We start from the raw sequence: 23,224 nt of genomic DNA, 5'->3' as shown, positions 1-23,224 counted from the left end.
AGAAATAGAAGAAATAAATGTAGGTAAGATCTTATTTTTTTATTCATAATTGATTTCCATACATAACTGTTAAAGGTAATAATAGAGACAATGCACTGAGATGATGGAAAATGGAAGTGAACGACAGCAACGATACAGAAGTGGCAGAGAGGAACTGGGAACAGTATAATACACCTGTACTATCTATGAAGCGGTATATCATTACCTGAAAGTAACTTAAATTTGTGGCATATGTATAAGGAAAATTTTAGAGCAGCCACTTAAAACTCCTTTTACAGAAGTATAATAGATTCAATAAGAGAAGATAATGTTGAATCCCATTAAATGCTCAACTAACACCAGAGAAGGCAGAAAAGATTTTTTTAAAGCGCAACAAAGAGAAAACAGTTATAGCTGTATTAATATTTACCATGTTCTTATCAATAATCACTTTAAATGTAAATGATCTAAATATACCAATAAAAGACAGTTAGGATTTAAAACAAAAGCCAAGACCCAACACCTACTTTAAAGACACAGATTAAAAGAAATGGAGAAAGGTAAACTAGGCTAACATGAATCAAAAGAAAACTAAAGTAGCTTTGTTAATTTCAGACAAAACAGACTTCGGAACAAGTAAAATAGATCCACTTTTTTAGGTTCTTTTCCCATATAGGCCACTCGAGTATTGAGTTCTCTGTACTATATAGTTGGTCCTTATATTTTATATGGAGTATTGTGTATATGTCAGTCCCAATCTTCCAATTTATCCCTACCTTCCCTTAGCCCCCTGGTAACCGTAAGGTTGTTTACTACATCTGTAACTCGACTTCTGTTGTGTTAAATAAGTTCATTTGTACCCTTTTTTAGATTCTTCATGAAAACCATATCATATGTTATTTATCTTTCTCTGACTTCACTCAGTGTAACAATCTCTCGGTCCATCCATGTTGCTGCAAATGCATTTTTTTATGGCTGCATAATATTCTGTTGTGTATATATATACACCACATCTTTATCCATCTTTTGATGAACATTTAGGTTGCCTCCATGTTCTGGCTGTTGTGAAACAGTGCTGCAATGCACACTGGGATGCAAGTACCTTTTTGAGTTACAGTTTTCTCTGGATATATGCCTAGGAGTCGTATCACTTCACGCAGATCAGAATGGCCATCATCAAAAATCTACAAACAATAAGTGCTGGAGAGGGTGTGGAGAAATGGAGAAATTCCAGCCCCCCTACACTGTTGGGCTGGAATGTAAATTCCAGCAGCCACTATGGAAAACAGTATGGAGGTTCCTCAAACGAAAAAACAAAAACTAAAACTAGATTTAGCATATATGATCCTGCAATCCCACTCCTGGGCATATATCCAGAAAAGATGAAAACTCCAAGTTGAAAATAGATGCACCCAGTGTTCACAGTAGCACTGTTTACAACAGATGAATGGATAAAGAAGATATGGTGTATATATACACAATGGAATACTATGCAGCCATTAAAAAGAATGAAATGCTGCCATTTGCAGTAATATGGATAGACCTCAAGATTTTCATACTAAGTAAACCTTCAGAGAAAGACAAATGATATCATTTATATGTGAAATCTAAAAAAATAATACAAATGAATTTATTTACAAAACAGAAACAGACTTACATAGAAAACAAACTTGCGGTTACCAAAGGTGGTATGGGGGATAAATCAGGAGTATGGGATTGACAGATACACATCATTATATACAAAATAGATAAACAAGGATTTACTGCATAGCACAGAGAACTGCATTCAGTATAATAGAAAACAATTGGAAAAAACACATGTAGCTGAATCACTCTGCTGCACACCTATCACAGTATTGTAAATAATCTACAATTTTGAAAAATTTTATTATCTTACAGATTGACCAAATCACCAGGTACTATTTTAGTATATATACAGTGATGGGAAGAATGCAACATATAGAAGTTACTGTATACAGAACTGTGGTAAGTGTATGTGCATGCATGCTTAGTCATGTCCGACTCTTTTGTGACCCCATGAACTGTCGCCCGCCAAACTCCTTTGTCCCTAGGATTTTCCAGGCAAGAATAATGGAGTGGGTTGCCATTTCCTCTTCCAGGGGATCTTCCTGACCCACGGATCACACGCTTGTCTCCTGCATTGCAGGTGGATTCTTTACCTGCTTAGCCATTGGGAAAAGCCCCGGTAAGTGTATGTGTATGCTTATAATTTTTGTCGAATTTGTGTTCTTATGTATTTAGGCATCCTCCCTCCTCTTTTCTTCACCAGTCCACATGAGGACCATCCCCAGCTTAGCTCCTTCACCAGTATGGACACCAAAATGCACTCTAACTTCAATCAACAAGAAGATAAAGTAATATTAGTTCTTACCCTACTAAACCCCAACATCGTGTGCCTTCTGTCTGGTCAGCTCTATATCCCGTTTCCTAAAATGGCTTCTCAGACAGAAGACACTCATAAATATTTGCAAGTGAATGAACTGCCTAATTTAATCTTAAGAATTTTCCAATAGTTAAGCAAAGTTTTATTAAAGTTAAAATGATCTCAACTGTTATAAATATTATCAAAGAATGCCACACCAAACTGAGATAAAACTCTAACAAATAATATTTTATTTTTCTTTTACATATGTATTTCACAGCCTAAATACCACACTGCCTTCAGAGAAAGGTGCTTTGATGCCATTATATTTTACTATTTACTGCACAGGCATTAAACATTCTCATTAACATGATAAGACAATTTGCTGGTAAACATTTAAACACACAGACACTGGTTTCAATATTTCAAGAACATATTTTTGGTCATAACCAAGAAGTACAGCAAAATATGACAACAGTGGCTAATATTTTTCAAGCAAATAATATTTAACTCTGCATAGTTTATACAATAGGCTGTGATAATAAATAATATCACCAATCTCATCAACTATTAACTGGCCACAAAAAGCCTAACATTCATTTTAATTATGATATGAAATGCTCTACTGGTGTAGTTTCAACATAGCCTTCAAATGTTGGCGGTGTTTAACCTTGAATAGTGAAAAGAAAAAGTACTAAACTAGACTCAAAAATGAAGTATTAACTTGGTATGTTTTGGTTAACTACAAATATGTCATGTCCACGTATTACATTCCTAACATGAAGGCAAATATTTAAATAGAAAAACTAGCAGTCCAAAAAATGTGAATGTGCAAATTGTGAGGAAAACATTGCATTTAAATTTGCACTCATTTGCAAATTACAGTACTAGCTCAGTATAAACACTAATAGGAAAAATATTCAGCAGGAAAGAATGGGAACAACCTCTCACAGCAGAGAACTAGTCACTGCACATGGCTCCAAAGCTTAGAGTGTCTCTGGTGACCTGGAGCTTCTAACTCCTTATGACTGTTCTTCATTTAACAAAGGAGACTGCAGGCATGCTACAATCAGTGGTAAGAATAGAAAGAAAAACCGGAAACAGCAACATTTTCTTCCTATATTTGGTGTAAAAGTCCTTCTCATTATTATAATGTAGTTACAGGCTAACTTCTAACCTTGATTGTTTTCTGAGTCAGGTTTGCTAAATGCTGTAAAGAATAGCTACCCTTCATACAACACTAGGTTTTGCTTTATTTAAATATTGTCAGCATGATAAAAGGTTACATGCACAGTCATTCTACCAGCCCACATAGGCACAACTCGGCCTAACGCTCACCTTGGATCAGATTCTACACAGAGATTCTCTGTATTGTTTTCAAGGGGTAAACAACTGCTTGGAGAGCAGAAATGCCTAATAATTTCTGCAGGGTGTTTTAAACTGAAGTGTTTATAAAAATAAAGCCCCAAACTTTAAGCCTACAGAATGTCAAGAATTCTATGAGGGATGTTAAAAGCACTGGGCAAAACCCTGGTTTTCAATGTCCCGTCTGCCCCACAGGAGAAGATCCGGTTGCCCTGGGTGATGTCGATCTGCATGACTCCAGCCCCCAGGTTCCTGAATATGGACTGTTTAGCGTGCTCATTTTTAAATGAATGAATCAGGCCACGGCCTGTCAATCTCCAAACCTAGTTTAGAGGAAAACGTGAAAACAAGAAGTGTAAGTCTTTTAGGAGAGGAGAAACTTTCAAAAACATGGCCTTCACTTGTGCTCTCCCAGCCCAAATGATCTCTTTAAAGCCCAACCTTCCCCTCAACCACCTCCTTCCCAACAGCACTATGCACAGGGCTCATTTACTATCCTTACAGTTCCCTGCACCTTCTTTCAAATTCTTTTCACATCCTCTTGTTTCAATATTAACCATATACAACCCCATCTCTAGTTCAATTAAATACATTCCTAACAGACTAAGCTTTGGCCCTGGGGCAGTATAAAAGAACAGTACCGCCTCACTTATCTGGAAACCTCAACTGTGCAAAACACAGTCAGGGACTGGAGACAGAGGTGGGAAGAGGGAAGGAGGTCCCCAGAAACTGCATGTGTTAATTAAACACATAGAGTTCTTTAAAGCTTTTTAATGATCTGAGAATATACTGAGTTCATCTGGTTTTCTAGGTCCCAACAGGAACCACACAGAAGGAAGGAAGGAAGCAAGATACAGTATTCACATGAAGAGGGTGGTGAGTTTTTTGCTTTGGTTCCCCTTCCCAATCAGCCTTGACAGAAGATAAACGTAATAGCACATTCACACATCTCTCATACTGACTCACCTTGATGTTACCTTCTGCTGAACCTGTAGTAAAATATTCCTCACAGGGGTCAAGAGCCAATGCCTTAATAGCAGAGTCATGCGCCTGGAATGTGCGCATTAGCTGTCTCTGCCTGATGTCAAAAATGCAGATGTATCCTTTCCTGCCTCCAGATATGAGGAGTTGCTGTTTTGGCGCATATTGAAGCACCGTGGCACCATGATCATGGCATGTGAAACCTGAAGAGAAACATCAAGAGCCCTTCCCAAACCGTGTCTACTTTGGCACTGCTGGTAATTTTTAAACACATATTTCAGTAATACAGAAATTACTGTCACAGTTTCTCTTCTAAATTTCTATAATCATGATCAAAGTAAAAAGATGGCAAGCACTGACAGAAAAAAACTTATTATTCATAACCTCAGTGTGAAAACACACATATACACAGGAAATTTAAGCCCTACCTAAGCTATACTGTCTCCAAAGAATGCAGAAGCCGAAGTGCAGAGGAGAACAAGCTTCTCAGTGATACTTGATGTCTTTACTAATACACACCAATAACAAGTATTTACCCTTCCACAATACCTGCCGATACATAAAGCCACATCAAAAGTTCTCTAGAGCACAGGGAACCTTATTTAATATCCTGTGATAAACCATAATGGAAAAGAATGTATGTACAACTGAATCTCTGCTACATAGCAGAAATTTACAATGTTAATCAACTATACCTCAAAAATAAAGTTCTTCTTAGCGAAGTAATTAAAACTACACTAGTGTGAAAACTGCCAGCTACAAATTAAGAAGCTATCCTTCCTGGGACCCTCTGAATTCTAATATGATTAAAGCCTTAATATTAATTTATAAGATGTTAATAATTACTCACAAAAAAAAGAATTTTTCAATCAAAATTGAAAATTACATCTCTCAAATAATAAATCTTCATCATAAAAGAAATCTTTGTTGTTCTTTTTTTTTTAAGTCCACCTAGCTTTTTTTAACTCAAAACTTACTAGAGCTTTGAGCACTTTTGGTGGCATTATGTGGAAGACTGATCTTTAGGATGGCAATCTGGAAACACTGTCACAAAAGGAATAATGTTCAACTGGCATTGTTCACATTTCTAATTCATCATAAGGTTAATTTTTATTTTATGCTTAGGTTTAATTCTTTAAAATATGATCTCATTTCTGTTGAGCTCAATAAATACTTTGCCACTAACTCCCTCAACAGTCTTGACTTTGCAACCATATGGACTGAAGCCCACCAGGCTCCTCTGTCCATGGGATTCTACAGGCAAGAATACTGGCGTGGATTGCCATGACTTTCTTCAGGGGATCTTCCCAACCCAGGGATCGAACTCTTGTCTCCTGTGACTGCTGCATTGGCAGGTGGGTCCTTTACCACTAGCACCATCTGGGAAGACTTGTTAGTAGCACCACTCCTCATACCATATTTGCTGAAGGGAATACAACACAAAGATTATTCTAGCCTAGCTGGATATCTGTGACCACACATATTTACCTCAGCAAGCCAGCCAGATATTCTAGTTAAATTTTAGAATTTTATTCATTCTATATATTTCTCCATTTTTATTAACCCATGAACAAACTATACACACTGAATTTACTAGTTAAAACCAGGAAAGCACTTTTCATAGCATAATGAAAATCGAAGAGTTGACTCACCATGAATGAGGCTGTTTCCGGGTGTTATCAATGTGTCCCAGAGGCATACATTTCTAATAAAAATACATCATAGACAAGTTGTTCTAAGTCATCACTGGCATAAACTACGTCCTTACAACAAATATTTTTACTTATTGAGTCTTATGGTTTTTTGGTTCACTTACATTTATAAAGTAGTGATTCTCAACTAGGACAAGGGTAGAGGTTAGGACTGAGGATATATCTCTTCCAAGAGTCTATCCTTTTCAAACGACACGGTTCTGTGTCTCACATGGTCCCACCTGACTCATCCCCATCTCATCTCCTGGCCCTCTCGCTCTTCCATTATTACTCCAGGGAAAATGAGACATTATTTCCTGAGTAGAAGAGATGCTTCTCTATTCCTGGGCATCAACACCACAGGGAAAGGAGAGGCATCATTCATGGGCACATGCTGCCAATGAAAACAATCGGAGGCAAAGAAAATGTTGAGAATGCTACAGTCTCAAAAATCTGCCAGCATTTAACAGCAGTTAAAAAAAATTCCACATACTTATTAATAGCTTACATTGGGAGTAATTTTGGCCTCTTTCTGATAAGGAAAACTACTCAAAAGAATTTGTAACAAAGCTTTTGTATTTCTGAGGTGGAAAAACCTGACTAAATATAGAAATCCATACTTCCTAGCAAGAGTGCCTTTCTGCCTAAAATAGGCTTATTTCTGGTTTGCATCTTTGTCAACCTACCTATTGTCATTGGAGTGTCCAGATGTGGCGACTAGACTCGAAGAGGTAACAAACACAAAGTCACTGGTGGCTTTACTGTGGCACTGCCAGCTCTGTGGGAAAGAAGTGCAGTTGGGGTTATCTCAGAGCCCAGTGAAATGTGGGACGCCCACACACAGCTCTGCCAATCATCTACTAAATGCACAGGCTGTGAGCAGTTCTTAAAATCAAGAATAAAGAGTAAACGATAGGATTTGCTGTCACCTGCACATTATTTGGCTAATATCAAACTTAAAGAAGTTGGTAAAAACATGGAATTAAAGGTGATGTTTTTTAGATTATGTAACAAAGGGATAAAACACCAAGTACATGAATTTAAGTGAGCAATTTAATTATATTAAGGGCCCAGGCAATTTCAGTGCTTATCTCAAATACATTTAATAAGCTTTAATAATATTAAATCATAACAGCCACCACCCAAAGAGCAACAATTCCTACATGTCCCTCTAGTCTTAAACCTGAAGGACTCCAAGTCAAACTGTAACCTTAATATAGATATCTACCTTCCTTCCCAGCTCTGTGGGCCCTGCCCTCACCCCAGGTAAAGAGCAGTAATAAAAAACAAAGTCAAAAGTGGTCCCGCAAAATAACCCACAGGTTTAAGGTTGCCCAAGGCTGCCTGAGGATGCTCCAGAGCAGTAGCGAACCACTTCCTGAGACAGACATGACTCTCCTTTTTGGATCAGGTGTGGAAGAACAGCAACTTGGAGGTGAGGAGTCAGGAGGAGCAGGGTATTTACAATAAAATAGACATTTTTCTGTGTGGAATTATTTTGGTAGCTTACAGAAATGACAAAGGCCAGAGGGTAGGTTGAAGGTCACTTCCACTTCCATAAAGACTTTATGATACAGTCTATGATGTATTAAGAGAAACATCTCCAGACATGCTCATCTGCATCATCAAATGACTGAAACAGGATTTGGATTAATGGATGAAGTCGCCTATGGGGATTGGTTATTTTAAAATCTAGTAAGTAATATTCTGGAGCAAATTGGCATGCATGGAACCTGTCTGGTTCTTATTACAGTACCTAAAATGAATCGCTATAAAATTCAATCATTAAGAAGTTAGAGATTTCAAAATGGATAAAGTATAATAAAAATGTATCTTAAATAGTACTACACACAGGGAAGGCCCCCCCAAAATTTTCAAATACAATGGTCATCCTTCAAGCTGTGAAAACCAAAGTCTTTGCTTATTTTGATCTAGAATGAGGGCAATGATAGGTGCTGGGCTGGGGTTCCTGGCAGAGCGGTCCCTTTCCCAACAGATCTACCAGTGGGATTTGCTGTCTGAAACAAACACTTCACAAACAAGGCAGCCGCTGCATGTACCCCGGAAATACTGAGTGATACTTACCATGTAAGGTTTAGGATTTGATGCAGTTTGGTTTACTTGCCAGATACTCAGAAAACCCTCTCCATCTGCAACACCACACTGTAAGAATAGTGTGAATTAAACCGAGCTTCTGAGTAGCCATGTCAAAGGTAAAATCACTTATCAAAAGGAGAGTTACTCAGTCCCACTTTACCAACATCCTGCCTGTACATATGCTCCTGCTGCTGTGGTTCTCAGGAAACCCCAAGTACTGCAAAGGCTTCCATGCCTATTTCACTGCTTTACTCCGAATTTCTGTAGTATAATTTAGGGGAAAAAAAAACCTGGTTTCTCTCAGGTGTCTAACTTCACGCAGGGGGACCATCAACACATGCAACAAAAACAGAATTCTTTATAATCACAGAATATTTAGTGTATCTGTAAGTGGATGATTAATTGATCCACACAAAATTCTGTGGATTTATACTCCTATTGAGAACCAAAGGCTATATAAACAGACACCAAACTGCCTCAGTTCAGTTCAGTCGCTCATTTGTATGCAACTCTTTGTGACTCCATGGACTGCAGCACGCCAGGCTTCCCCGTCCATCACCAACTTCCAGACCTTGTTCAAGCTCATGTCTATCGAGTCGGTGATGCCATCCAAGCATCTCATCCTCTGTCATCCCCTTCTCCTCCTACCTTCAATCTTTCCCAGCATCAGGGTCTTCTCAAACGAGTCAGTTCTTTGCATCAGGTGGCCAAAGTATTGGGAGTTTCAGCTTCAGCATCAGTCCTTCCAATGAAGATGGACTGGCTGGATCTCTTTGCAGTCCAAGAGACACTCAAGAGTCTTCTCCAACACCACAGTTTAAAAAGCATCAATTCTTTGGTGCTCAGCTTTCTTTATAGTCCAACTCTCATATCTATATGTGACTATTGGAAAAACCACAGCTTTGACTAGACAGACCTCTGTCAGCAAAGTGATGTCTCTGCTTTTTAATATGCTGTGTAGGTTGGTCACAGCTTTTCTTCCAAGAAGCAAGTGTCTTTTACTTTCATGGCTGCAGCCACCATCTGAAGTGATTTTGGAGCCCCCCAAAAATAAAGTCTCTCACTGTTTCCATTCCAAACTGCCTGCTAAGCTTAAATCTATAGTGACTGAATTTGTTTTTAGATGTAGCTTTACTAGCCATTTATTCATAAATATCCACAATTATTTTCAGATGAATTTAATAATAACCCCCTAGAACTAACCTTGTTGCCCTGTGAATTAAAATATAATCTGGTGACTCTTGCATTGCCGGCTTGGCGGAAACAGACAAGCTGCTGAGGTCGTGTCCACTCAAACATTCGTACACTGCCATCCTGAGCACCTGTAAGATCTGAGATGCAAGAGGAAAAGCAAAAACTTAAGATATAAAGCTAAAGAAAGGGTTCCAATACTTCCAATTCTATAAGCCAGCTTCAAAATGATAGAGGCCACTCACAGTTCTTTGATAATGAATAAAACACTTACAGTACTGATGGACTGGGTGTGACGTCATTCTTTTAACATTATGGAGATTTCTTTTCATGAGCTTTAAAAGAAGATGAAAATGAATTTATATTGTGGCATCACAGAAGAGATAAGGAAGGATATGCTTCAGGCCACATCTAATTCTATAATAACATTTATTCTCACACTGGATTATTACTAAAATAAACCCTGTTGTGGATTTTCTGACCCCCTAAATACATGACACTTGTCTGAACAGGCTGGAGAAGCACAGTCACTTGATGGCTTGGCCCTGGTCTGTGTGGACTGTGAGGACACCGAGCAGCTTCATCTAGGGATAAAGGGAACTCTCCTCCAATTCCCGTCCCTGAGGACAATCAGAACTATCTCCAGATTCTTCAGAGCAGAACATGAGAATGGGACCCCCCCCTTAACTACCATGATTGACAATAATGTTATTGGCGCATTTTCCAAACACAGAGTAGACACGAATTCCTTTCCGTCTCTGTTTACCACTGAGTGCCTCTCAGTTTGCTCATTTATAAAATGAAAATCACCTAGGTTGTTATGAGAAAAAAAAGCATGCACCTGACACAAATTCACAGCACGTTAGCTATCATCATTATGGTGTACTAACTACTTACTGGTCAGGGCTTCAGATCTTCAGCCCACCATTCCTATGTCAAAGTGATTTAAACCTACTTTTGAGCGAGTCCATATCCAGAAACCATACCTAGTAGTAAATGACATACCACACTCGCTCCCGTGCTAGTCTGTCCACTGCCCAGCCATGGCAGAGATGAAGATGGATGCACCTGACTTGCTGAATAGGATGTTGAAGTGGGTTGATAAAGAGTTGTAGTGGAACCACGATAATCAATATCATCTGAACTGTGGAAAACATTTGTGTGTTACTGTGAAAGTCCCATTTTTCAACACAAATTCCCATTACAGACCTTTTTATCTACCCAAAGGACAATCTTTATTTTAAAAAAATAAAATGAATAAATATGCATGAGGAAAACTTAGGTACAAGTCCTAATCATCACCAATTTTAGTACTGGTTAGCTTTTTGCATTTAGGCAAAATATAAGTTAAATGTTTGGGGGAATTTTGTTGCACAAATTAGAGCAAATCTTTGTTTTGAGTATTTAACACAGATTGGCTTTTTATACTGTATAGAAAAAGATTGTATGTTCTCCTCAAGTACAGATACCCATTTAGAAAATTCATACATTTTAAAGAAATCTGAGTTAAAAGTTTTCCTAGACTGAGGTATCAGTTATCACATTAAAATGTTAATTTTTAATTGTTATATAACACAGTTCCATCTACCCTGAAGTATGACTGCAACTTAGTTATATTCTATACTAACAAGCAAGAACCAGAACAGTGGAAGAGGCTATCCTGGCACCATTCCTAGTACATAAACTTTCCAAGAGTCTGGAGAAAAGAAGAGGGAGGGCAAACGTGGAGGAGACACCCCAAAATAGGAAAGTGTTCCTGCACTCTTGGTGCGGTGTCCAGAGCTTTACTGAAAAGTGAGGTTGTCTACATTTTTATCTTAAAAAAAAAAAAAAAAAAAGGTATGCTTAAAAGGAGATAAGCAAGAAGAAACACTGAAAATTAGTAAATATGACTCAGTCTACTTAATATATAATCTGCTTTTTATCATAATTATCCAAATCAGCTAAATTTATTTACCATTGTGTAAATTTCTGACATTTCTTTGGAGTTGGTAATTGTCGGTAATTGGCATTAGGCTTTGGGGATTATTCTGACTCAAACCCTAGGAATAGCTCAGGGTCTAATGAAAGAAATAGGAGTAATTTGTACACTGAAGTAAAGGAGAGCCTTTTATTGGCAGCTAAACTAATTATGTTTGTCTCCTTCCCAAATGAAGGGAGAGAGACACACATAAGTTTTCAAGACAATTCAAATCACAAGCATAACCATTTAACAGACTCTTTGAAGAAAGCTATATTTAAAATCAACTACTAATACCCCATGCAAAACGTTTTTGGTGTTAAAAATAAATAAATTGACTACATAAGGTAAGCAAACCTTTTAGATTCTCTGTCGTATTCTTCTCCAATCCATATGTATGATTGATAGGCCAGTAGAGAAGTAATATCAAGTTCTTGTACATCATGTGTTGAAGCCAAAACAATTTCATTAGAGTTTGCCTATAAAGCAAAGGCAAAGTCAATAATTTAAGCAATTTCACTAAATCAAAGTACTACATTCTTCATAATGACTGAAGCATTTACCTTATTAATGGAAAATGCCATGATCATATCCGACTCTTTATGAATGATTTTTGCCTTTCCACCTGGATAGCCCAGATCTGCTTCAACCTACAAGACACATGTCAGTAGTTTTAGTTGTCACAGCACAGCTCGATAAAGATATACATATATCCCACAAAACTTAAAGGACAAGAAGAAAATGTAGCAGCAGCAAGAAAGAAGATACCAGTAATTTTAGTGTGTTGATAATTAAATATGGAATTAGCTTCCACTCTCTGATACACTGTAATCACCCCAATTACAAAATTTCCATTTTGATTACAGGATACTGAGTAACTGTCACAAAAGATTAACTAACATAATTTTCATTAGTGTTTATAAAAGAAAATGTGTCTCTTGTCTCTTGCAAAAGTGTACAAAGATACAGCAGCAAGAATGTGAGAGAAAAAGACACAGGAAGACAATGGAGTCACGTAGGAAATGAAATATTTGTAAACAAGGGTGATGAGATAGGAGTAAGAAGTCGGAGAGAAGAACGGTTAGAAAGGAATGAAGGAGATGGATGAGAGGAAAGTGTTATGCTCAAAGGTGACAGGAAGGAAACAAGAGGCAGAATCGAGGAGGAGGAAACATAAAACAATCATGCTTTAGAAAAGATTTTGAAAAGGGATAGAAGTGAAGATGGGACAGGAAGCAACAAGGAGAAGAACCAACTGCAAGAGAGCTCAAGCCTGACACAGTGGAGCAGCTCCTACCCTGTGCCACTGAGGTGTGTGGGAGCAGTGAGCACTGACTAGTTAGCCAGCTGGGCAGATCATGGTTAGTATCAGAGATGAGGGGTTAGCTCCTTGAACTTTAAAGAACGAGCTAAATTTGAGAGCATGGAACACTACCTTGATGTGGCAATCTTCTGCTACGCAGTTTTGTTTGACCTGCTCCACATGTTCTTCTATAGACTTAAACAACACCACATCGTCACAAATGCAAAACACACGCATGAAACGGAATTATAAAAAAAAAAAGAAAATCTTCAAATTGAAATGGACATTCCATCACTTTAAGATGGCAAAAATAAATTTAAAAGCACAACATTAAGAATTAAACTGAGTAAAATGTGATATCATCAGATAAAACAACACAAAACAGGCAAATTTTATGTATTATACATATAAAAGCAATTTCAAAATAAAAATTCATTAAATTCATTATTTGTATGTTAGTTATATAACCTGGAAGTTCTAACTGTAAATTCAAAAAAACCCAACATTTTGAAAAATAAAACCTATTTATACAAGCAGATGCATTCTCTACTATATAGATTCCTATCCTTAGAGGGGTTTATTTCAAGTAAAAAATGAAAACTTTTTTTTCTAAACACAGATTAAAAGTACTGATAATTATTTCATTCTTACTCAGAAGGAATATATCCATGAAGAGAGATTCAAGGATTAAAATTCACATCAACCGTTTAGTACACATAATCTTAGGATTTTTCTCCTACGAGTACATGTTTGATGAGATGAGGCTTGGGAAAGAAATCACACAAATAACTTTGCTCCTGGTTGATGACGGGGCCATTAGGGATGCCTACAATCAGAAGTGGTATTTCTGCTCTGCTGTGAAAACCTCCGAAGGTTTCATCAGAGCAACATATTCCTCCTACTACCAAAACTTCCTGAAGTGCCTGCTTCTCTTTCAACCCACAGGCCCAACGCCCCACGCTTTCTGCGACTGCCCAAGGGCTGCTGCAGCTGACGCTGAAGGAATGGGACGTGTGTGCAGAGGGTGACTCAGCAGAAGCCAACTGCTGAAGACCCCATCTACCTTTAATCAAGGGGCCAAGCTTCTCACACTTACTGATTTCACAAAGACTTGTTCTGCAGAACAGTCTCTAACATACTCAGTGAGAAAACATATCTTGTAGTGATTCTAAAATTTCAGCATTTCTCGGAATTTTATTTTAATTAAGTGATTTTTTAAAAATTAGCCAATATTTTAGCATTCTTAGGATTATTTTGCCAATTTTGGTAATTAACTCACTAGATTTACCAAACTACCTATATCACTAGATATAGACCACCAATATCCTATTTAATAATCTATAAAGATAAACCACTCTTAATATATGGGTAATTTTAATAAATTTTGCATATTTCTGAACTAAATGATCAATTTTATTTTGTCCTAGCAACCTTAACATTGTTTTTACAATGTTTTTTCATAAATGAAAACCATTTTATCAGCAGCTCTGTGCTATTCAACACAGTAGCCACTAACCACATGTGGCTGTTTAAACAAAACTAAAAATTCAGTTCCTCAATCACACTAGCCATATTTCAACTGCTCAGTAACCACATGTGGCTGATGACTACTATACTGCACAGAACAGAAACAAATTTCCATCATCACAGAAAGTTCTACTGGACAGTATTGAACAAGACACTGGGCTTCCCAGGTGGTGCAGTGATAAAAAAACCACTTGCCAATGCAGTAGACACACGAGATGTGGGTTCGATCCAGGGTTGGGAAGATGCCCTGAAGGAGGAAATGGCAACCCACTCCACTATTCTTGCCTGGGAAACTCCATGGACAGGGGAGCCCGGTGGGCTACAGTATATGGAGTCAGAGAGTCAGACACGACTGAGCAACTGAACACGAAGCATGAACAAGATACTGATTTCATTCAACAATTTGAATTCAAAGGTACAAGAGGGTACACGATAAAAATTCTTCCATGCAAACCCCCAGCCACGGACTTCCCACACTGGAGCCAACCAACACCTACACAAACAGCATTTTAAGAAACGTTCAATTTATGTCTGTCCCACGTCCTTATACCTGGAGCACCTCTTCTGGCAGAAAAACAGAAAAGTACATACAGCTTGGGCTGCTGATTCCAAGAGCACAGAGATGGAGGGACATAGAGAAGTGGGGTTGTAAGGGGTAGAATTGGGGAGACTTTTGTTAAGAATGAGGGAAACCAGAAAGGAGACAACAGATCCTGAATAGCAAGACTACTTACTGAGGGTCCAATCAACCTTGACCCTGGCTTCCCACAGCACTCTGAGGTTCTGATGATTCAACAAAACAAAACTGCCAGAAACCTTACGAACAACTAAAGCATACTTTCAAGAAATCAGTCAATAATTTGAAGAACTAACACTCAGAAAATTGATCCTTTAATAAACTGGCTTGAACTGGCTTTCTGTGAATAACAGAGCTCTAATTGAGCAATATCTTTTATCTTAAATCTATTTCTTAGACTTTCTATATCTTATTTTATGGGATTTGGACTCAGTATCACTATAGAAAATGCAGTAAACAACAGATTAAATGAGAGGAAACGAATTTAGCTGTGGGGTTCCCTCGACAAAACCCTACATCAATCATTTCCATACCACTGGGGTCTTTTGTTGTCAAAAAACTTATAAGATACAAAAGAATTCCTATACTTCATTCCTCCAGTTCCTCACTTAAGTACATAATTTTTAAATTCACAGAAAAAATTAATGACTGTTGACCAGAACTGACCACAATGGCCATCCAAGTGAGTGAATGATTAGTGAAAAGAATGAGTCTGGTCCTGCTGCCACAGGCATGGGGAACATTTGAGAGGCAGTTCTATTTCCTACTTTGGGAAACTGAACCACACAGACTGTCCCTCTTGGTTTTCACTTTCCTAAGTGAAATATAATTCATTTTTCTTTTCTCACTGTCTTTGTTTGCCAAATCTTTAATCACATCTTACACTCTGAACACTCTTCAAACTGCTCATTACCTCATTAAATAGCCAAATGGACTGAAATGCTTATATGAACCATCTGCATACTCCTCATTTTATAATGAGATCATTTTAAGGTCGAAAGTGCCACACTCTCAGATTCATGATTCTTCTTGAACCCTGTATGCCATTCCATTACTAACTTATATTTAGCGTAAAAACCACCATGCAATGTAGAATCTCTGCCTCACTTTTTAAAAGTAATCTCCTTCATCTTACATTTGGTATTTCTGTAGTTTAATCTCTCTCACAAAATTATCTTGAATTTGTTGCTTCTACAGTTTATCCTGTTCATTTATAAATGCTAAGTAAATAAAGGGTTATGCTGCATTTTCAATTAAATGATATTTGGAGAATCATAACATAGAGTATACTCATTTATATATTAAATTCCCTAAGCCATCCCTCACAATGTTTGTTACAAGTAAAATCCCAATGGCAAATATTATAAAGGACATATCAACTTTAATTTGATTATACAGGATTTATTCAAGGACCTATGTTGTTTCATTGTTATGAAATAAAAATTGTAAGTTTTTATCTTAAAAAAATTCTCTGAAGTTTGGTACAATATTACCTATGTTGTATGAAAGATAATGAGTTCAAACCAAAAGTAAATTTCAAATAAATCAAGCACTGCTTCTGCTGCTGCAAAGTCGCTTCAGTTGTGTCCGACTCTGTGCGACCCCATAGACGGCAGCCCACCAGGCTCCACCGTCCCTGGGATTCTCCAAGAAATGTTAAAGAAAACTAAATGAAAATTATGAGAGAATTTTTTTTCCCAAAATACCTCACTCTGCTTTCTTTTCTTAGTGAAAATATATCTCATGAATGTCTCTTGAAGTACTTCTTGTTTAACAAGGAAATGCCAAAGTCGTTTGACTGGAAGTGCAGAAGAATCCCGGGATCTAGTTAAAAAAAAAACCACACATACACACACAAAAAAGTATCACAATATTTTAGTATATAGAAAATATTTCATTATTTGCAGATAATTTTTGAAAACCTCCATTATTGCAAAGAAAATATAGCATTAAGCTCAACAAAATTTTATGTTTCACTTTGAATTTTTAGTTCTGTAAATTGTTCCTTCATCTGGAATTAATTCTCTAATTACTGATTCTCCAAATGGACAAACTGAGCTGAGAGTCAAATGAATCTCTCTTTATTCTCTTTTTAAATTATCCTTTATGTTGGGTCTGCTGGTTACAGCTTATCACCAATGAATATAAAGTCCCACATTTAATTTTTAACAGCCTAACAAACTAAAAGACGATTTTTCAAGTTTATGAGCAATACTCTACATAATGGCCGGCTGCCTCAAACACAGGATGCTGCTTATCAAAAGGGGCTTTCCAGGTAGCACTAGTGGTAAAGAACCCATTTGCCAAAAGACAAGAAATAAGAGGTTCGATCCCTGAAGGAAGGGATGGCAACCCATTCCCGTATTCTTGCCTGCAGAATCCCATGGACAAAGGAGCCTGGTGGGCTACAGTCCATGGGCTAGTAAAGAGTCGGACATGACTGAAGAGACTTAAGCACACAGCACACAGATGAACAGACAGAAGATCAAAACATCAATAAAAAACCTTACTGTGTTTAGCATTACAGACAAAAGGTCAGTAGCATCTTATCTGCATATGCAGACTGTTATCCCAAAGCATTTAAGACTTCTTAAAATGATGACAAAAATAAAGGTTTCTTCCTGATTATAAAATTGTCTATTGAAGTATATGTAGTAGGGGAAAAATAATTTTCTATCCAGAATTCAGATATTTTCTTTGGCATATACTGCTAGAAACAAGATTACAAATTCAAAGTCATGCATGGTTTAAAGGCTACTGGCATAATATTGTGCCAAACAGTCTTCCAGAAAGGTTAAGCCGAGTTATTCTTATTAGCATTATAAGAGAATTCTTACTTGAATGGAGTATTTTCAGGTTCTAGCATTGCTTTATTTCGAAGACTAGCTGGTCCAGCTCCAACTGAAAGGTCAGTTGGATATGTGTTGATATAGTTGGGGGGAGGACCTTCAAAATGATCCATTTTCTCTTGTAAGATCTGCTCCCAATTCTCCAAGTTTTTAATCACAGCAATACCTAATGGTGATGTTACAGGCAACTCTAAAATGTAATAGGATATATTTTACTTTGATTAAAGATGTTGACCATCCCCACATATTTACAAAATTCAAATTGTTAGAGCCGAAACATCTGAAAATAGAAATAAATCTGAAAATGTTAATCTAACATCATTTGGATTATTAACGCTTTGAACAAAAGACCAGCTTTCTAATATGAGCTGAGAAAATGTTCTGCTTCTACAGGCTGGTTTCCTGCTTTTTCTTCCAACCTTCCAAGTAGTTAGTAATTCTTGCCATGTGAACTAAAAAACACACACTGGAACCTAAGATAAACAAGACACCTCATAACATCTCCAATGCAGTATTTTTTTTTTTCCTCCCAGTTCTTTTATATGGATCTTGTAACAAGAAACTTAGTAATTAATAGCATTAATTTTCAAATTCCAAACTTACCAGAAAATTCCAATCCAGCAATGGGAAAGAAATTCTTGACATTATGAAGTGCAAGCTTAACCATTGTCAAATGTAGAAGAGCCCAGCTGTTCAAACAGGATAAAAAACATTCTCCTTAATTGAAAAATAAAATCATGAGAACATAGTACTGTGTCAACTGTTTGGCCCAATCTCCCACCCACAAAAAAAACTGTCTTTTCTTAACCATTTACTATTTAAAAAAAAATAGTACTTTTGCAGTCTCTGAAAATAAAAGATATGCAACAATGGAAAGGGTTTTATTACACAGCCACATGGAATCTAACAGCATATCAATAAATTATGTATTTTTTTCCTCACTGAAAATGTTTGTGCCAGCTATTCCTTGAAACAAGATGTGAAATACTCTACTATCTAGCAATTTACCTCAAAAGTAAAGAATTCCTAACCTGAAAATATAAGTCAGTTCTTGTATAAATTCATGATATAATAGTAATGTTGCTTAAAACCAGTAATATCAGAATTTTTACAAAAGAGAAGGCAGAAAGAAAAAGAAGAAAGCCTCACTTACCTATAGGAGTTAGGGTCTTGGTGCTCCTGTATCTGTATATCTGAAAAGAAAGCATCATCTTCTTCTTCATCACTATGAATGCTTTCATCAGAATCGTATATAACTCCACTATCAGACAAAGGGAGAAACGGCTGCAATGAAATGTGAAGTTATTTTTGAATGTTTAATTGGGTTATTTTTATCCTAACTTAAATATGAACATTTAAAGTGGTGTCAATCTAAATTAAAATTTTCTTTTGAAAATGATACTAGACCTGGGAAAGTCAAGAAACCAAGTTAAAACTCTCAGATTCAATAATAGCTACATACAACACAAATTTTTTTTAAATTAATAGTCTATTTCTTATATATCAGCAATAACTAGTTCAAAAACTCTGAAGAAAAAAAGGTAATTAAGAAACATAACACCAAAGGAAAAGCTTAATGAAAACTGTGAGAGCGACGATGAAGGAAATTACAAATCCCTTTAAAATCTAAATAAGGAGACTGAAGCATTAATAATGATTCTTTAATTTATGTGTTTTAGGTAATTGCAATAAAAATTTCCATAGGGATTTCTTTTCCTTTATTGAAACTTGATAATGACTGTGAAGTTCACAGCGAAGAAAAAATAGGTAAGATTAGCTGAGTAATCTGTCTAAAGTGAAAGATAAGGCTTCTTAGTGGATATTAAAATCAATAATTAAAGCAAGTGCAGTCTAGCAATTGATCAGTGGAAAAATATAGTCCAAGAAGAGTATATAAATAAGAAATTAATGTGTGACAAAGGTAACATCTTAAGTTGTTTGGAGGGAAGGAAGGACAACTACTTGTAAGGGTGAGAAGAGAGGATAAGGAGGGCACCAAAGTCTGATTCTCACTTCACTCTAGATGAACAGGAGAGTTAAGTTAAAAAGAATGAGGAGGAGGAGGGAACAAGGAAAGAGGAGAAGATGACAAAAGCAAACATTCATTAGTGGGAAGAACTTTGCTTAAAAACAATGTAACATCATCTTATAAAAGTATGGATAGACATGACTAAATAAACTTCCTAAAACTTCTGTATGTTAAAAACACAAACAAAATTAAAAGGCAAATAAACTGGAAAAAGTATCACAAGTAAGATAAACTGCTAATATCCTTAATAAATAGTTCATTGAAAGTAAGAAAAATATTACAGTTCTAATAGATAATTTACTTAAGAACATGAACAGTCAGTCAGTTCCTCAAAGTAGAAAACCTAATGGCTGTAGATTCATTAACATTTTTATATCACTAACAGGAATAAAAATTTAACCAAATTAACAAAAATGAAAAAGGAATACTTCATGAGGGTAAAGTCAAATGTGTGCTCACTGTTCTCAGAGTATAAATCAGTAATCTGGAGAGATATATCAAAAGCCTTTGACCCAGTACTTCTTAATTACATAATCAGAATGTGAATAAGCTTTTCAAAAAAGATTATTAATCTCAGCATTATTTATAAAAATTAAAAAATAAATATAGGAAAAAGCTAATAGGAAAATGGCTATGTAAACTATAACATACTCATCAAACTGAATAGTTATTTCACATGATTCACATTTTGAGATAGATTCTTAATACCTAATTTTTGATAATTTAAAAAAATTCAACATTTGATCAGCTAAGTCAAAATGTGATCCTTTAAAAGGACATACTGTCTATGCAGCAATAGCTCCAAAGTATTTTATACCTTTTATATCTGAAGCAGCCTTACCAGAAAAGAGAAAATCTAAAATTGACAAAGTAGTACTTTTAAGACTTCAAAATGATAAAAGATTTTAACAAACAAAACTGGCCTCAAACTAATAAACTTAAAATCTGTAGTGCAAATAAAAATGCCCCCTTCCTTTTGAACCTCCTTCCCACCTACCACCACATCCCACCCCTCTAGGTTATCACAGAGCACCAGTTTGAGCTCCCTGCACCATTCAGCAAATTCCTACTGACTATTTTACATATGGTAATATGTTTCAATACTACTCTCTCCATTCATTCTACCCTCTTCTTCACTCACTGCGTCCACAAGCCCATTCTCTGTGTCTCCACTGCTGCCCTGCAAATAGGTTCATCAGTAACATCTTTCTAGATTCCATATACATGCATTAATACAAGATATTTTTCTCTTTCTGACCTACTTCACACTGTAAAGTAGGCTCCAGGTCCATCCACCTCACTAGAACTGACTTGTATGTGCTCCTTTTTATGACTAAGTAATATTCCATTGTATATATGTACCACAACTTCTTTATCCATTCATCTGTCGATGGATATCTAGTTGCTTCCATGTCCTGGCTATTGTAAGTAGTGCTGCAGTGAACACTGGTGTACATGTATCTTTTTCAATTATGGTTTTCTCAGGGTATATGCCCAATAGTGGGACTGTTGGGTCATATGGTAGTTTTATTCCTAGTTTCTTAAGGGATATTGCTTCTCTAGAGAGTCTGTACCAATTGATATTCCCACTAAGAGTGTAGGAGGGTCCCCTTTTCTCCACACCCTCTCCAGTGCTCATTGTTTGAAGATTTTTTGATGACAGCCATTCAGACTGATGTGAGATGATACATCATTGGAGTTTTGATTTGCATTATAAAATTTCCAGCAGATCCTTGCTTCAAGCCCTTGACATTTGAAATAGTTGGATACTTGATTAGGAAATATCACTTGCTTCCAGAATTATAAAAATCTCAGCTTTATAAAATGTATCTATTCATGGAGGTACTTTCTCTAATTTGGGATCAAAATATAAAATGTTTACACAGGATAACTGCAGTGGATTAAAATATTCAATACATAAAACATGTTTAAATCCATAATAACGAAAGTCACTTGCTTCCTCTGAAGGATGCTAGAAAATCAACTCATCACTTTGAAAACTGGTACAAAAAGCAAAGAATAAGCATTTATCCTGTATTTCTCTTTCAAAATGCACTTCAGGCTAACCAAATAGGATGAATAAGGAAGCATTTCAGCAAATAAATAAAACTCCCCAAATTTATGGTAATGGACTCAGGCAAAGATCATCAATTAACATCCCAAAAAAGAATGTTTCCTGATGCAAATACACAAAACCACCTATGAAGTAATCCTGTACTCCCTTTTCCCTATCTAATCAGAGTGGAATCTGATAATGTCTCTAAATTTAACTCTCACTTTATAGAAAAACAGAAAATCAGAGGAATATGGTCAAAAGACCAAACACGGGGATACCATCAGCAAGCCACTGAAAAATTTTAAATGACAAATTTGGGGGCAAAAAAGGAGCAGGGGTAAATTTAACAAAGTGAGGTGGGGGTAGAACCTACAGATTAAAACAGACTTAAGACATATCAACCAACTGTAATACATGAATCATCCTGGATCCTGACTTAAGAAACCAACCATTCAAAAACATTTAAGGTATAACGGAGGAAAATGTGAACATTCTCTGGATACTTGATATTAAAGAACTGTGTGTGAGTATGTGTGTATGTAAATGTGAGTGTGTGTTTATGTGTGTGTCTGTGTGAGAGAGAGATAATGCTCATGTGTTACCGATTCAAAACTCTTCTTTTTAAAAAATACATAATGAAATATTTATGAATGAAATTTCATGTTTGGATTTGCTCCCAGACAATCTTGGGAGTGGGAAGAATTATTACACAACAGAGGTAAAGAAGGAAACCGATCAACAGAATGTGAAGTGCTCAAAAAACCAAGTGCAGAAAGCACACACCCAGCACTGTACAAAATGGGACGATGCAGGATCAAGTCACCGTGAGAATTCCGATCCCCAGAGAAGTTCCCTCTGCTTTGGAGAAACAGATATGTCATGGGGCCCCATGAAACCCATGGTCTGATGAAACTCTCAAATATCCATCCACCTTCTCCTGCTCTAATTTCATGCTGACCAAGGTAACTACTGATAATCAGAAGGGATGCTAGATGGTAGATACAAGCATTCCAGTCCCTAGAAAAGGATGATGCTGATTATATGTTAGTAAACTGAGTTCTGGTTTATACCTAAGTCCCATATGATTTTAATTTGTCTCAACCTTATCAAGTGTCTGATCATTCCTGAATGACTATTCAGCTTCTGGAGTTGAGAGATGAAATGTCTAAACTATGGTGATTCAACCCAGAAGCTGCCCCACCATGCCTATGTTATACAAACAAACACACATAAAGC

At 36.6% G+C, this 23,224-nt stretch overlaps 1 protein-coding gene across 2 annotated transcripts in view; it reads right to left on the bottom strand.

Moving 5' to 3' along the window:
* Positions 1-2,590: 2,590 nt before the first annotated feature.
* DMXL2 (Dmx like 2) overlaps positions 2,591-23,224 on the bottom strand; it is a 169,825-nt gene continuing 149,191 nt past the window's right edge. Inside the window, exons 30-44 of one of the 2 annotated variants that reach the window (XM_020869203.2) lie at positions 19,057-19,187; positions 18,507-18,592; positions 17,892-18,093; positions 16,761-16,878; positions 13,083-13,145; positions 12,211-12,297; positions 12,005-12,126; positions 10,693-10,831; positions 9,962-10,022; positions 9,700-9,827; positions 8,485-8,562; positions 7,086-7,177; positions 6,361-6,413; positions 4,694-4,911; positions 2,591-4,050 (exon numbers count right to left, since the gene is read on the bottom strand). In XM_020869203.2, coding sequence (XP_020724862.2) covers positions 3,841-4,050; positions 4,694-4,911; positions 6,361-6,413; positions 7,086-7,177; positions 8,485-8,562; positions 9,700-9,827; positions 9,962-10,022; positions 10,693-10,831; positions 12,005-12,126; positions 12,211-12,297; positions 13,083-13,145; positions 16,761-16,878; positions 17,892-18,093; positions 18,507-18,592; positions 19,057-19,187 — 1,788 coding nt within the window. In that variant the 3' untranslated portion in view covers positions 2,591-3,840. The remainder of the gene's footprint in view (positions 4,051-4,693; positions 4,912-6,360; positions 6,414-7,085; positions 7,178-8,484; positions 8,563-9,699; positions 9,828-9,961; positions 10,023-10,692; positions 10,832-12,004; positions 12,127-12,210; positions 12,298-13,082; positions 13,146-16,760; positions 16,879-17,891; positions 18,094-18,506; positions 18,593-19,056; positions 19,188-23,224) is intronic. The other variant, XM_020869204.2, reaches the window with a different exon arrangement.

Source organism: Odocoileus virginianus, chromosome 6, assembly GCF_023699985.2.
Source record: "Odocoileus virginianus isolate 20LAN1187 ecotype Illinois chromosome 6, Ovbor_1.2, whole genome shotgun sequence".
Lineage (NCBI taxonomy): Eukaryota > Metazoa > Chordata > Mammalia > Artiodactyla > Cervidae > Odocoileus > Odocoileus virginianus.
This window is presented reverse-complemented; position numbering and strand designations above follow the sequence as displayed.